Below are 15,926 nucleotides of genomic sequence, written 5' to 3'. Positions count from 1 at the left end.
ACAGTGACAGACTTGTGGATGTGTAGTGGGGACGTAGCTTAGCTACGTAGTGTTAAAAGGAACGTGCTACTAGTTTAAGGGATGACGTGGGAGCACGAGTTAGTTCGGGGATGTAGTTAGAAGGATGGCAGAGTTCAGCGGTGTGTGTGTTGAAGAGTTGGTGAGTTGTGAGGCATGTGCTTGGTGAGTGAGTGAGGCCAGCGGGTCTGTGTGTATGGAGCAAATGGGGAATGCATGGTGCGATGAGTGATTGGGGGGAGGAGTGACTCCCGCCCAAGGGACCCCGGGGTCAGTGTAGAGTGAGTTAGCTGGGTTAGTCAAATTGAAAAATGGAGGTCGTTTTGTTGTTGGTGGGAAAGTAGGCTCGAGACCCATTTGGAGGGGTGCAGGAGCCCTGTTGACGGGCTTGGGAGCGTGGCTGCGAAAGGTGAGTATCGCTGAGTGGGTACCCCGGGCACCAGGCTAGTCGGCCGCGGTAGGCCATGGGCCCATGGGGGGCCGGGATAGAGTAGTGGGCACGGGTGCGCCTGCTTGGTGCGGGGGCCCGTGGCGCCATTAGCCGCGTGGGCAGTGTTGTGGGCACGGGTGACCCTCGGAAAGGGGCCCGGGAGGCCGGCCTGCCACGTGTGCGTTTCAGGGGAGGTGCCATGGGGGCACTCCCGGTGTTAGGGAGCTGGTAGGCTCGGAGGCAGTGTAGTGCCCGGGGGTGCCATAGCGGGAGATTCGGCAGAGGGTCGTGCCTGCCAAAGGGAGCCACGTGTCCCAGCCAGGAGACCGTGTGAGGGCACGGAGAGAAAATTGGGGGGCGAGGCCCGAAATTGTGAGGACACCAACACAGGCGACGGGAATCTGGGTTGTTAGAACCAATAGTTTAAGCGAGAGGCGCTTGTTGAAAGCCCCGGGGTAGTTTAACAGTTAAATGGTTAGGGTAGATTAGGAGATGTACCCCTCCGCACCATCCATCCCCTCGCTGTCGTTGTGGGCCGCTGGACCCACTTTGGGTTAAGATCACCGAACTCTGGGGAGGCCATTCTGAGGCTTCGTTGGGCCTCGACACAGGACGTTAGCTCTCCCTTGTTCCCCTCCGGGAAGGGAACGTAGGGGTTGGGAGTAGGCTAGGTGACAGGATAGGTTAGCCGAACAAGGACGATAAAGGGGGTTAGGGGACGATTTATAGTGGGGAAGTAAAAATAAAAACAACAAAAAAAATAAGTTGCGGCTAAATTGGTTTTTCACAAATTAAGGGAGTGGGTATGTACAGTGACAGGCAAAGGCGATAGGTTGGGAGGGAGACAGGTAGGTAGGTCCGAGCCCGCCTTCCAAGTGGCCAGTACCACCGCATTCCCTCCACCAACCTCCACTGAACGGCAAAGGCTGGCCAGCTTCATCTGTTGGCTGCGTTGCTGCAAGGCAAAGGCCGGCCCACTTCGTCTGCAGCTGCTGTGCTGCAAGGCCTGTGCCGGCCCACTTCATCTGCCGGCTGGCTGTTTTGCTTCAAGGCCTGTGCCATCAGCTGGCCGTGTTTTGCTTCAAGGCCTGTGCCGGCCACTTCATCTGCTGGCTGCCTTTCTTCAAGGCCTGTGCCGGCCAGTTCATCTGCCGGCTGTGTTTGCCTGCAGCGGCCTTCTTCTGCGGGCTGTGTTTGCCTGCTCACCTTTGCCATGCCATGCCCACTGCCCACGTTCACCAGCCCCGTTCAATTTTTGCTTTGCCCCCCCCTGTTCATTTCCATGTGCGCCAGGATCCGCAAGGCAACAGTTTGCAAGCTGCGAGAACTGCCCTGTTGGCAGCTACAACACGGGCCTGCAGTGGCGGCCCGTGCACCGTGTTTGCGTCCATCCATTCATCCATCCATTCGTTGTGTTCATTGCGTGTGCCACTTGAGCTGGCACGGAGACTGCGTTTGTGCAGCCCATGCACCGTTGTGGTTCACTGCGTTCAGTTCAAAAGGGAAGGCCTTGGACTGCGTGTGAGCAGCCAGCCACGTTCCCTGTCACCTGCATTGTTTGAGCCAGAGACTGCATGCGGGCAGCCTGGCTCCCTGCTAACTGCTTTCTTTTTGCAGAGTTCAATGATCCTGGGCCATGGTTTAGTGTAAAATTTGTAAGTTAAGGTTAAGATGTACTGTACATATGAGTGCGCCCCTGGCATGTCTGTCTAGCGCCGGCAATTTTATTTAAGTCGTCCGTGTGAGTGAGTTTGTTTAGATAGTTACGCAGCCCTCAGGTTATTTATTTTGGGGACACGAATACCATGAATGTCGCACTCAGGGATCCGTAGGTAAAATGTACTAGGGGAAAACTACACATGATGGCACACGAAAATTTGACGACTCGGGACGAGTCTGTAAAAAGGGGAGGGGGTAGTGTTGTGGTTACCAAATTCGCAAACCACCATTCAGGTCCCTTAGGTGAGGTATCTCGGTAAGTACATGTGTAGTTAGGCCCAAACCCGTTGTCTAGTGGGAATACATGTCATTCATGCGTGCTGCGACTCTTCAGGATAGCCGTTTTTCTTTTGCTATCTTTATTTTGGACCAACCGCCATGATTACCACCACAACCACAACATCAACCACCAACCAACCACCGCTTCACCACAACCGCCACGACCTTCACGTCACACCTCGCAACCGTCGCATCGCCACCGTTCTTGCGCCGCCTGTGGGTACCGGTGTTGGACTCGTGCAGGGCGCGCGCCGAACAGCGTGTACAAAATCACGGATTTTGTGCTTCAAAAACGGATCAAAAACGACACACGCCCACTTTTTGCCGTCCAATCGGTGAGCGAGGGGCGAATTGGCCCCGCCCCCAGGGCGATCGATATATGCAAATTTATGGATCAAAAAGCCTTCACGCCCACTTTTTCTCGGGCCAATGGGGAGCGAGGTGAAAGGTCAAAGGGAGGGGGTCAAAGGCGAAGCTACAGGGCGGATAAAAGGACCGTGTTCGTCAGTAGACGAGGAGAGTAAGAGAGAGGAGAGTCGGAGAGTAGGAGAGTAGGAGAGTCGGAAACAGAGAGTCAAGACTTCGCGGGCGGTGGAGTTGGCAAGAAGGAGCTGGTCGTCGTGTGCGTTGGAGTCGGAACGGAGGGGACGGAGCTGTGGAAAGGCGGCGACACCAGACGAGGGGGTGCTCGCGTCGGGAGCTGCACCCCAGGGAGGCCGACAGCGCGACCTGGCAGGGAGGCCGACAGCGCGACCTGGCCGAGGTGGAGACGCTCGTCGCGGGATAATAAAAATCCTCTATACCCCGAGCATCAGCAACCCCCTCCTGTTTCCCCCCGCGCTGAGATAGTGCGACCAAGGGGGCCCCTTTCCCACCCCCTACCAGACACTGTCCGCGGGGCCCGCGGAGTTGAGGCGCCATCGCCGCTCCTCGTCTCATCACCAGACGGGTAGGCCGACCCGGTCTCGGCCTCAGGCCCGCCTCATCCTTGAGGGTATTTCTTTTCCTTGGTTTTGGGTATGTGTTGTCGGCGCCGTCTGTGAAGTAGAATTGTATAAGTGTTGCCGTGTGCTCGGTAGTCGGTATCAGCTCTGCATTGTGTTTTCGCTTTTATATTTGCTTTTTGTGTAAATTGAATTGTGTTTTTCTTTTCTGTGTGCATTTGGTGGAATTGTATATGTGTGCTTTCCGTTCGTCGCGAATAAATGTGCTTTGTGTTGAACTGTTTCCCGCTTCGCTTCGTCATTTCTCCCATTGAATCCTCATCTTGCTTCACGTAAAGTGTTGGTAGTGGGCTGAATACGCCCGATAATTAATCGAACCGTCGAGGTCGACGATAACACCGCTTGGTTATTCTGATAGTACGGAACGGGTCGCTTAAGTGGCCCGTGTCTGAAGTCGACCTGCGGCGAGGTGCGATCGCCCGGTCTACCCTCCGCGTGGGTACTTTGGTAGGTCGAATTTGGCGAGCAACCCTATCCCACGCGGGGGCTGATTGGCTCGATCGCGGTGAGACCGAAAGGTCCACCCGTGACTGGTTCCCGGCGTTAGTCCGAGAGGGTCACGACTGGATTGTCCGTCCGGTGGGCGACGTGCCGCGATTCGAGTTACGTGGCCGTCAGCACGCCGGCGGGCGCGAATCCGTAACAATATATATATATATATATATATATATATATATATATACTGTATATCTCAGTTACTGTAGTTTTATTATTTTTGACACACAACCCACTCATGTGCACGTTGAACCTTCTCTGTCTCTTTCACAATCATTTCATGGAACTTCCTCTTTGACAAAGGAATCTTCGTTGAAATCACGACACCACTTGATGTATGTTTTTATTTTTCTTTCAACTTTTTTGCTTCTTTCATGTCCTGGCTTATGCAATATGTCAGACGCACGTTCTTGCACACGACAGTGTTCACCTTGGGCCGCTTTGGATCAGAATGGTAAAACATCTCAACAGATGTCATGCCCCTCGATAATAGCTCATACTTAACTGACTGCATAACATTGTTTGTCTGTGTGCTCATGTTTGGATATGTATCATCCAATATGTTCCCCATGATGCTGAAATTACTCTCTACCACCAGACCATGGAAACAAGAGAGTATGGCTTTCTTTGACAACAAGTGTGAGAAATGGATATCTACTACTTTTCCCCACTCTAGCCAAACACAGGTCCAGTTTTTTCATCTTGGCAAGCAAGTTGCCATCGAGGCTGCATGCTCTGACCTCCATATCATAGTCATTCATGTCCTCATCCTTTATCAAGCTGGTGGCCAATGATGGGAGTTTGTTAAATGAGTACTGTGCGGTCTAATGCTGCCTCACGCCAGGATTAAGGGCTGACATGGCATTGAGTAGATTGTTGTTGATCAGTGTCTTTGACAACAAAGAGATGCTGCATCAGATGTAAGCTTCCTTAGTTTTCTCCATGAATGCTGTGACTGTGTTGTCCTCGCCATAGCTTTACAAGATGCTCCTTGTCTGACTTCCAGTGAAAAAAACTTCTCCAGGGAATATGATTGCTGATGTATGATAACGGTAGGTTAACCGGTTTCGTTGTTGTCAGCCTCTTCAAAACCTCAAGCTTGATGATGTTGTGAAGAACCTTTGTGGCCAGCTGTTTCTGCTCATCATGTAGCTTGTCGACCTTGCTTTCCTTGACTGAAACATGATGACATATTCATTCAAGTGATGAAGTACTGCTGTGTGGAGCTGCGCGATCAGACCAGTTTTACTTCCGTGTGTGTGTGTGTGTGTGTGTGTGTGTGTGTGTGTTTTTTTTTTTTTTTACTTGGAACAAGAATTTGTGTCGATTCAATGATAAAGACGCCAGTTTCAAAAGCCTCTCTTCTTGGGATTGATAAAGAATAAGCGGAAAGGGTCCTTAATGTAGTGGTTCCAACGGTAACATTTATTTAATTATTCGTGCCTGATGTTGGCTTAATGGTTAGGGCGGTGGACTTGGGATTCTACGATCCTGAGTTCAAACCCCACTCGGTTGTTGAATTAATACCAGGTGGGGTTGGACTCTGCCTGTCATCCTTCCGAAGTTGGCAAAATGAGTACCAACATGCTGGTATCCTATGTCGGAGTGGTGACCCGTCCAGGATTGTGTCCAATAGCCAACGCTCTGTACAAAGTGTGGTCCCAAAGGTTTGGGTGGATTTATTATTCTATTGCCACTGTAGACCTTCTTTTAAATCTTGCTACAATTCACGGACCAATTCTTGTTACTTGCAAAATCGAAGATTTTTCAAGTATATTGGTCGGTTGATTTTGTTATTATGTCTGTCTGTCTGTTTGTTTGTCGCCGACAGGTCACAATTTCAAATCGACCTTCACGAAACTTCACCACATGGTGGAGTTTGACACAAGGAAGAAGCCTTTTGTTATTGAGGTCAAAAGGTCAAAATAGGCCAAAGGTCAACAACTTAGCTGAGATTTCTAAAATCCTCAACTTTCATCAGATAGACTTGAAATATGAAGAGGATTTATATTTTAGCTCACTGAATTCAACCAGTCAATTATTTTGGAGTTCCACTTAGGCCAAAAGGTCAACGTAGGCTGAATTTCTAAAATTGTCAATTTTCATCCGATTCACTTGGAATTTGAAAGGTTGCTTATTCGGTCATTGAATTCAACCAGCAATTATTTTTGAGGTCAAATTTGTTTTATGGATTTTGCAAGTATCGTGTTCTGTACGTCTCCTATTCTTGTTTGTGTGTTTGTTTGTCACACTACTCCTTCTACACTTCTGGGCTAATTACAGCCAGACTTGCTGCATAGGATTAGCATGGCCACAAATAATGTATCGGCGTGTTTTTATCTTTCCCGGTAGTCTTGGGGGAGGGAAGGGTGGGGGGCGGGGGGGGGGGGACGCAAGCTCTCCATGTAAATGTGTTTTGTGTAGCACCGCTCCAGGAGGGAGAGGATATTACAAGTCCCTCCCCGCTCCTCCCCCCACCCCACCCTTTACAGTACAGTATTCCTGTCCCCACATTTTACAGTGCAATGAGGTGTTTTGAATTATGCAGCGATAGATATTTTGGAGAGGTGTTTCGAATTACACATTTGAAATGTTAGGGAGCGGGTGCTTCGAGTTTCAACAATACATGTTTTAAGGCCTAAAAACATTGCTCACTTATGACAATGACACATCACATTGTGCTGTATTTGTTTCAGGTCAGCAGAAATTGTTCAGCTTGTTCGAGCAACCTGATCCAGAAGGCCATTCTACCAAAAATCCGACACAAGCAAAAACTCTAGAACCATTAACACCACAAGCCGACAGGGTTCACAAAGCAGAGGCCATGGTCTTGTCTTTTAATGCGGAAAATTCACTTTCATTTTCCCAAGTGTGTAAGCTTATTGTTCTTACAAAAGCACTGGCTCTTGACAAGTATGCTCTTGATCAGCTGTCCATTGACGGAACATCAGCTTCATCTGAATTCTAAAGCCTGGTGTTGGCTTAGCGGTTTGCGTGGCGGGCTTGGGATCTTTGGATCCTGAATTTGAGCCACGTTGGCTGCTGAACTAGCATCAGGTGGGGTTGACTCAGCCTGTCATCCTTCCGAGGTGGCGAAATGAGTACCAGTGTACTGGTATTGGGGAACAGCATCAGCAGCACAGCCGTGTCCCAACAAAATGATAGCTACCCAGCAGCCAAGCTGCCATGCGCAAGAAGAAGAAGCGTCATCTGAAATGACTCATAGACTTGCCAAAACTTACAAGGATAAGTGCAACGCAGCATAACAAATTTCCCTTGAACGATGAAGGAGCAACCAGTTGAAACAACTGTCATGGTAAGTTACTTCTGCCTTGCAGATTCGATAGAAAGTAGTCTTGCATCACTTTGAGTCTGACAATGTCATAAAACTTGACAGTGAGATGCTCATTGCAGCTATTGACAAGTTGTTTATTGATCACAATATTCCTTTGGACAACTTAATGCCAATATTGATGGACTCATGTGCTGTAATGCGAGGATTGAAAACCGGATTGGAAATAAGGATAAAAAAAACAATAGGGTGAGGAATTTGCTTGATATTGATGGCGATACATGTCATCATGCTCACACTGCTGCGAAGAAATTCTGTGAGCCATTTGATTACCATGTTGAAGGTTTGATGTGTGATCTTCACTCTGACTTCAAATGGTCAGCTGACCGCAGAGAAGTTTCTGTGACATTCTTGGCGATGTCAAATATACTCAGGGATACATTTCCCACAGGTGGTTGTCAGTGTATGATGTAAGTGTTGATACAATCCGACTCTTTGATGCTTAATTATACCATCTTCTTTACACCATTTCTCTCTAAAACCGATACTGACACTTCCAAAAGATAGGTGTGAATAGAAGATGTCACACAAGAAACCGAAATTTCCAAAGACAGGTACAAATGGAAGATGTCACACAAAAAACCAAAACAGCAACAAATACAGCCCATATGATTGCAAAAAAGACAAAAGGAAAGTATACAATAAAATGTCAACACATATAATACACCGACAACTGGGAGAATGATAAAAGAGCAGGTAGATATTAAGAAAAAAAAAAAAGAGTGACAGATTGGGCAGAGACAAACAAGGCTCATTGGAATCTATACCAATAGAAGGCAATGTGTGTGTGTGTGTGTGTGTGTGTGTGTGTGTGTGTGTGTGTGTGTGTGTGTGTGTGTGTGTGTGTGTGTGTGTGTGTGTGTGTGTGTGTGTCAGTGTGTGTGTCAGTGTGTGTGTCAGTGTGTGTGTGTGTGTATGTGTGTGTGTCAGTGTGTGCGTCAGTGTGTGCGTCAGTGTGTGCGTCAGTGTGTGCGTCAGTGTGTGCGTCAGTGTGTGTGTCAGTGTGTGCGTCAGTGTGTGCGTCTCCTCCATAACTCCAAAACTATAAAAACCTAGCAGCCTGACACTTTTCATGCATACCAAGAAAACCCAAAGGGAGTGCAAGAGTGAAAATTGGGTGTTTGGGTTAATTAAAACACCACTTTTGAACATAATTAATGGCCTTATTTAATTATATCCATCAGGAGATCCTTGGCCACCTCGCTGTCTCAGTCTTCAGGTGTTTCCTGGGTAACCTCACTGCGGTCTTAAGCAGTCATGTCTTTTGGCCTGCTCAACCATGCTTTGACTTGGAACAGGCCGCAACGATATCTTAACGATAAAAATTTTTTTTCACTTTCCTCACTCATATTATCGAATGCCTGTTCATCACAGCTCCCAATCGCTGGGTATACAGGCTTATAAATGCCTGGAGACACCAGCATTCGTGGCTTTATTTCATTTGCAAATATGAATAACCGAGAGAATCTCTTAAACTAACCAGAATTACAAAATGTAAGCTCCAGATTTGAAAGTATCAACATTTCCGACTCCTGTAAAAAAAAGTGTTGATTTGTCCAATTCAGACATTGCATGGGCATTTCCGAGTGCATAGTTGTATTGACGGCAACTGGTAATCGCTTGCCAAGCCAGGCGTTCTGTTGGAGTGCTTACTTGAGGGCTTAAGCCACTTACCGAGTTGTACAGTTCATGTCGGTTGATAGCGGTGCAGTTCGTGTCCCGATTGGGATGTACAGTCGACAAGGTAGAAGTACATATACAGCACATACAGATGTGGTACATATGGGTAGATTTGGATCTGAACAGACTCTCTCCGTGGGTGTGTGGACATGCCGTGCCTGTTACTGGGTGCCGTGGTGGCAAAGTTTCATCCCGTATCTTATGGAGGTTCTATCAGGTTTTCCTTTGTCCTCGCGCCTGTTTCTAAAGCATTTGGTTTTCGGATTTGCTTTACAAAGGTTTAATGTTTCTCTTTGTGAGTTTCAAAGCAAAATATATTTGATAACGCCCGATTTCTGAGCTGTTTGCTGTATTAATGTATTTTCTCAATTACTGAGCCAAATTTTTTCCACCCGTCCCACGGAGCTGTTTATAAAGATTAATGTTTGTGAACATATCCCTGAAATGTCTCGATAAATGTAACGTTTTTCGGTGAAAGCTACTCAAGGTTTCTGGGTTGTATACAGCACGTATGTAGTCGGTAATCACACTGACTCCAACCTGCCGATTCCAGAAAAATTGCCGATATCGACAAAGCAAGTGTGTGTGTGTGTGTGTGTGTGTGTGTGTGTGTGTGTGTGTGTGTGTGTGTGTGTGTGTGTGTGTGTGTGTGTGTGTGTGTTCACAAAGCACAACATGTTCTCTCTGATTACTCCCATACCTTTCACCCCTCTCTCTCTGTCTGTCTGTCTGTCTCTTGACGTATCCGAAAGGTGGTGATTATTTCTGGATGGTGGTTATCTCCATATGTGTCTGGACGGTGGTTATTTCTCGGCGGGGTTTGTCTCCAGACATGTCCGGATGATATTTATTGCCAGACATGTCTGGATGGGAGTTTGTCTCTGGACACACCCAGATGGGAGTTTGTCTCCGGACACACCCGGATGGGAGTTTGTCTCCAGACGTGACCAGATGAGAGTTTGTCTCTGGATGGGAGTTTGTCTCTGGACGTGTTCGGGCAGTGTTTACGTCTGGACGGGAGTTTGTCTCTGGACGCGTCCGGGCGGTGTTTGTCTCTGGACGTGTCCGGGCGGTGTTCATCAAAGGACAAGTCCAGCCGGTGTTCTTCTCTGGACATGTCTGTGTGGTGTTCGTCAAAAGACGCGTCCAGGCGGTGTTCGTCAAATGACACGTCCAGCCGGTGTTCGTCTCCGGACAGGTCCGGGTGGTGTTCGTCAAATGACACGTCCAGCCGGTGTTCGTCTCCGGACATGTCTGGGCGGTGTTCGTCAAATGACACGTCCAGCCAGTGTTCGTCTCCGGACACGTCCGAGTGGTGTTCGTCTCCGGACACGTCCGGGCGGTCGGTGTTTATCAAAGGATGCATCCGGGAGGTATTCGTCTCCAGACGAGTCTGGGCGGTGTTTATGTCCGGACGGCTTGGCTCCAAACGTGTCCGGGTGGTGTTTGTCTCTGAGTGGTATTCATAGCATGACTGGTAGAAAATGGATTGCAGACATTATTTTGTTTCCATTTTCACTATTATTCTTTGCAAAATAATTTTGATGAGACGGTATGAATCGTGATTGATGCTCCACTACACGTTTGCCTTCCCTTCCTCTCACTGCCTTCCCTCCCCACCCCACCTTTCTCACTCTCCCTCCCTCCTCACTCTCCCCCACCCCTCTTCGCTCTCACTCCTCTCTCTTTCCTCTTTCCCCCTCCCTCCTCTCTCCTCACTCTCTCCCCACCCCTCTCTATCTTCCCCCTCTCCCCCCCTCCCCACCATCTCAGTGTTCCCATCGGCGAAGCAACAGGTGGTATTTCCTAGTAGCTAAGAGGTCAGCTCAACTGGGATGGAGAATGAATCATAATAAATGCCCAAGACCAGGGACACGGCACAAATGGCTTCAAGAGAATGGAAGGACTGAGTCAATTGGACAGGTGTAAATTCAGCAAGGTAGAAACAAAGCACAAGCCACCTCCTATCAGGATGAAAAACTCATGTCAGAACAGCTGTACAAACCACAAGGTATGTAGAGTAATCCACTGGCACATCCACAGAAAATTCAATTTCCCAGTTCTCCAAAACTCATGGAAACATGAACCAAAAGCATTGAAAACAAGGACATAATCCTCACGTGCAACCTGATGATCCCATCGAGCCTGAACATCGAAAACATAGCACTGCGACTGGACATAGTACTCAGATACAAAAAGGAACATAACGCGTTGTTAATTGAGGTTTCAGTTCCCATTGATGTTGGTCTAAATAACACAGAAATCAAGAAAATGATGAAATATCAAGACCTCAAGAATGAAGTGAAAAGATCCTGTAGTTGAAGAGCACTGATATTGTACCAGTGATAAATGGAGCAACGGGAATGATAAAGAAGAACCTTCTGGAGATATTAAATGAGACTCGTACATGTGCAGGAACAAATTTACAAATAAAAGGGCTGTATATGAACCCATGGATATCCCCACTGTCTGCCGGAGTGTGTTGTTGCCAAATGTAAACAAACTGTTGTTTAGGAGAAACTGAATACTTTCTTCTTGTAATTTTTTTTGATAAAACGACGTGAAATTTGATTTTCCTTCTTCGTTAAAAATCTTGCAGTATCCGAAGCTGGGCTTCCATATCTTTATCAAACACAAGAGCTGGTGTGCTATTTTCTATTTCCTTTGCAAGCCAGTTCCATCACCAAGGATTTAAAATTCCTGCAATGATCTCAATCACATTGGTTTTCCTATCGAGCACGTCCTTTCTGAAATGCACCATTTTACTCTATAGGAGGAACATGCATTTGGACCAATGAAAAGGCTTGTAAAATGGCACATCCGTTTCCGGTGTGAAGAATTGACAGACGTTTGAAAATTATTGTATGTGTTTGACTATTTCAAACCTTGTATTTTGAATCTGTACATTTGAAATGCAGAAATGATAAAAAAAATATATATTTTTTACGAGAAAAGTTATTTTGTAAAGGGCAGATTTCAGTCTTTCCATAGATATCTCATCCCTATAATTAAGACGTAATTAATAGATGTAATCACGGTCCAATGGTACCTAATTTATAGACGTACTCACATTTCATTCCTCCATAATTAATAGACATACACTGCATTAGTATATAATTAAGAGACTTACGTTCCAATAGTACATAATTAATATAAGTACTTATTCCGATAGTACGTAATTAATAGACACACTCATATACCATTATTTCATTATTATTACCTCTGCCACCAAAGGTGAAGGAGGTTGTGTTTTCACCCCCTTTCTGTCTGTTTGTGTACAGGGTATCTCAAAAAGTTGTGGACGGATTCGGAGGAAACTTGGTGGACATGTTGGGTGTGTGACAAGGCAGAATCGATTCGATTTTCGTGAAGATCTGAATCCGGATCCGAATCTGATAATTTTTTAAGTGATTCTTCACCATTGAGAGATGGGGCTAAACTAATATGAAGCACGATATCTCAAAAAGTTGTACCAGTGATAAATTGTCCGGAAGAGGAACCACAGATGCAGGAACAAGCCATTGAGAGATGGGGCAAAACTAATATATAGCACGATATCTCAAAAAGTTGTGGATGGATTGGGACAAAACTTGGTGGACACGTTGGGTGTGTGTGACAAAGACGAATTCGATTTTGGTGAAGATCCGATTCCGGATCTGGATAGGAGAATTATTTGATTTTTAAAGTGATTCCTCACCATTGAGTGATAGGACTAAAATGATGAGGAGCACGATATCTCAAAAAGTTCTGGATGGATTTGGACAAAACTTGGTGGATGAGTTGGTTTGGTAACAAGAACAAGCCGATTAAATTTTATTTCAGGTCTGAATCCAGATCCATCCTATCACTGGGATACAAAGTGTAAACTCATCAGCATGGCAGAGGTATGCACTCTACCGCATGCCCTTCTACTTACTATTGTTATTACTATCATTAACATGATCAACATATCATTGTTATTATTATTATCACCATGAACATTTTCAATATGGTCATTATTATTATCATTATGTTCCATTGTAATTATCATTATCATTCTGTATCATGATTATTATTTTTAAATATAATTATCCTTACATACCATTATAATTATTATCATTATAATTATCATTATCAGTATTATCATTATCATCATTACGTATCATCATTTCAATAGTATGTAGATAACAGACATACTCACGTTCTTTGAGGACAAACAAACAGACAAACACGCCCAAATGCAATATCCTCTGGCGAGGGTAATACGTATTCCTGATTATGGGCTTCTTCTGCAATCATTTTTTTTGGCACAAACAAGTCGTCATTTCTAAAGAAATGGAACCCCATGACTGTGACTGAATGTCTTCCACAATATTGGTCATATTGGAAAAACTATTTGAGGATCTACTGGCTCTATATTGTTAAATGCAAGTTTGTTCCTCCTGCGGCATATTTGATAGTTGCAGCTGCTAACGTAAATGATGATCATAGTGTGTGCAATAAAACCATAGATTCAGGCAAAACAGCTTATTGGTATGGCACTGGTTTTACAAGAGCACATTTTTACAGATTTATTCAGTCCCTAATCCCTGAGGCCAGGTGATGCGTTTGTGTGAAAACGAGTTATGCAGATTCAATACAATTTGCCACCACTCTACAATATGACACAATCTTTCCAATTCACACCAATATTTTTTTTTCCAAAACTCAGGAAGAACATTGGAAAGATTCTTTGGTCAGGATAAGATTAAATTTGAAACTTGTCAATAATACAATATTTAATTGCGGTATGAATGGCACATAATATTTATATATATATATAGGCTGAATCTCATATCAATACGTAGTACCTGCAAAGGGTGAGAGATGCATCTTGGAGCACACAATCCTTAAAGATGAGGATATAAATCCCATCTGCATTTAGGTTGTGCATCTGAAAGATGCCGTATAATTTCTCAAAGAAAAAAAAAAAAGGTCATTCAGTGCCAGTACCAATGAGAAATTCTCCAACTTGATGAGAAATGTATATATCAAGTTTCTCTTTTGCTCAGGCGAAGGGATAATGTCTGAAACGTCAGTTTCCCATGGGTTCCCACGGCAGTTCGCATACTTAATGCATTGTTATGCTTTTCCGCAAATGCAGAACACCACTCACTTTCACAATCAATTTTTCCATCTAGATATTAAGTTTGACTACATCGTGAGGAGGGTAGAGATAGCCAGAGAAGATAGACTGATAGATTAAATTGTTGATCTCACGTGGATAAATCAAAATTAAACGTGCATTCTGACTCAGTTGCAGTCTATGAAAAACACAGAGCGACCCACTTCATAAAGCACTGTTAGCTCCCACACTACTAACCACAGCATTAGTCAGTCTACATTGGCTATGGAAGCCGACTATTGGTAAATCATCAGCCCACCTTTTGGGGGAAAAAAAATCCATGGGAACGTTTCTCACTTTCCTAACCATCATCTCTGTTGACATGTGCCTGTTTTTTTTTTTTAAGAAAAAGGTCACAAAAACAATAGCCCTGGGTGCTCACCTGGTAGTGGCTGGATAAGATAACCTGGGAACCACTGGTAGGCATGGATGACCCATAAAATATCTAATGGAGAAGAAAGTAAATACCTATGGAATTTTTCTTTAATGCAGTGAACAAACTTTGGTACATCACGGGTGATAAAGGTTGTGATCTAGTTTCATCCAAATTGTGTGTGTGGTTTCAGAAAAGAAAGCAAATACATATTTTGGGGGTTAACCCTCCGGTAGATCCCCTTAGACCTCAATTTTTGTTTTTAGTCGTGTGAACAAACTTTAGTACGTCACAGGTGATTAAGGTTGTGGTCAAGTTTCATCAGAATTGAATCTGTAATTCTGCGAAGAAAGCAAATATCTATTTTGAGGGGCCAAACACCTCCACCCCCCCCCATAGACCCCTCTATTGAGCACAAATTTTGATTGAACCCTGTAAACTTACCATTCTCTTAGCTTCCTGCTTAGTTTGTGATTGCTGGGTTATTACTTATCACCTCTATAAAAATAAACCCTCATCATAGAAAAGGTAAGCTAAGAATGTATCGATGTAAGATGAGTAGAATAGTCCCACTTTTTGTTTTCCATTGTAAGTTGTTGACTCATTTTCATGCATTTACATCCAAATGCTGCATTGTACACTTTAAAACACTCACAGTACCCTTAAAAACTGAGAGGAAGGAAGGACAACTCAACTAAATTACAAAACAACGAATGTATTCCTGACTTTGTCAATTGAAAAAAGCGGTTAAAATAAAGCCTGGATAACAATGGACACTGTTTTGCAACAGCCACGGGAACAACTACAGCCATGGATTTTATCAGCGACAGAAGACATTTTCATGAACCTTATGATGCAAATGTAGTTGCGAGTGTGAAAACTCACCTTGCACTTGAGTAGTAAGGAGAACCCTCCTGCTCAAACCTCCTAATTATCGGTTCCTTCAGAGCCTTTTCCTCTTCGTTTGACATCTGCACATATCACCAATTAAAGTGTTATTCGAATGTTTAAACATCCAAGCAGTAACTAAAATTAAAAACAACATGGGTTGCTCAAGATTATGGAAAATATTCTTCAATTATCAAGTCAGAAATGCTAAAAGCACCTGCCAGTGCAGAATGAAAATCACTCAAACTGTGTACCACAACTTGGTCATGTGATCACATTATATAATATGAATTAGGAATTTGTATTTTGTATCTTGCAGAGGAATGGCACAGGCATTCCATTCAAAAAAGTTAGAACATAGAAGTAGCTTGAGAAATTAAATATTTATTTAGAAACAGGTGTGACCTCAAATATTGATTTAAATTGTCCATTATCTCATAATGCTAGGCCTCCATGTCCCTGACATGCGATGTGTATACAAGATAATCAACAAACTTAAGAAACCGTGGAGTGCATGCTATCTAGATAAATAAATAAACCAATAA

General features: G+C 44.7%; 1 protein-coding gene across 1 annotated transcript in view; it reads right to left on the bottom strand.

Annotated features, from left to right (window-relative positions):
- MCCC2 (methylcrotonyl-CoA carboxylase subunit 2) overlaps positions 1-15,926 on the bottom strand; it is a 250,557-nt gene that overhangs the window by 19,208 nt on the left and 215,423 nt on the right. Inside the window, exon 16 of the mRNA XM_085848665.1 lies at positions 15,379-15,464. Coding sequence (XP_085704791.1) covers positions 15,379-15,464 — 86 coding nt within the window. The remainder of the gene's footprint in view (positions 1-15,378; positions 15,465-15,926) is intronic.

The sequence above is a fragment of the Eptatretus burgeri genome, chromosome 12, assembly GCF_056783735.1.
Source record: "Eptatretus burgeri isolate ZD-2024b chromosome 12, Ebu_testis_v1, whole genome shotgun sequence".
Classification (NCBI taxonomy): Eukaryota; Metazoa; Chordata; class Myxini; order Myxiniformes; family Myxinidae; genus Eptatretus; species Eptatretus burgeri.
The sequence above is the reverse complement of the archived record's forward strand: the minus strand, read 5'-3'. Positions and strand labels throughout refer to the sequence as shown.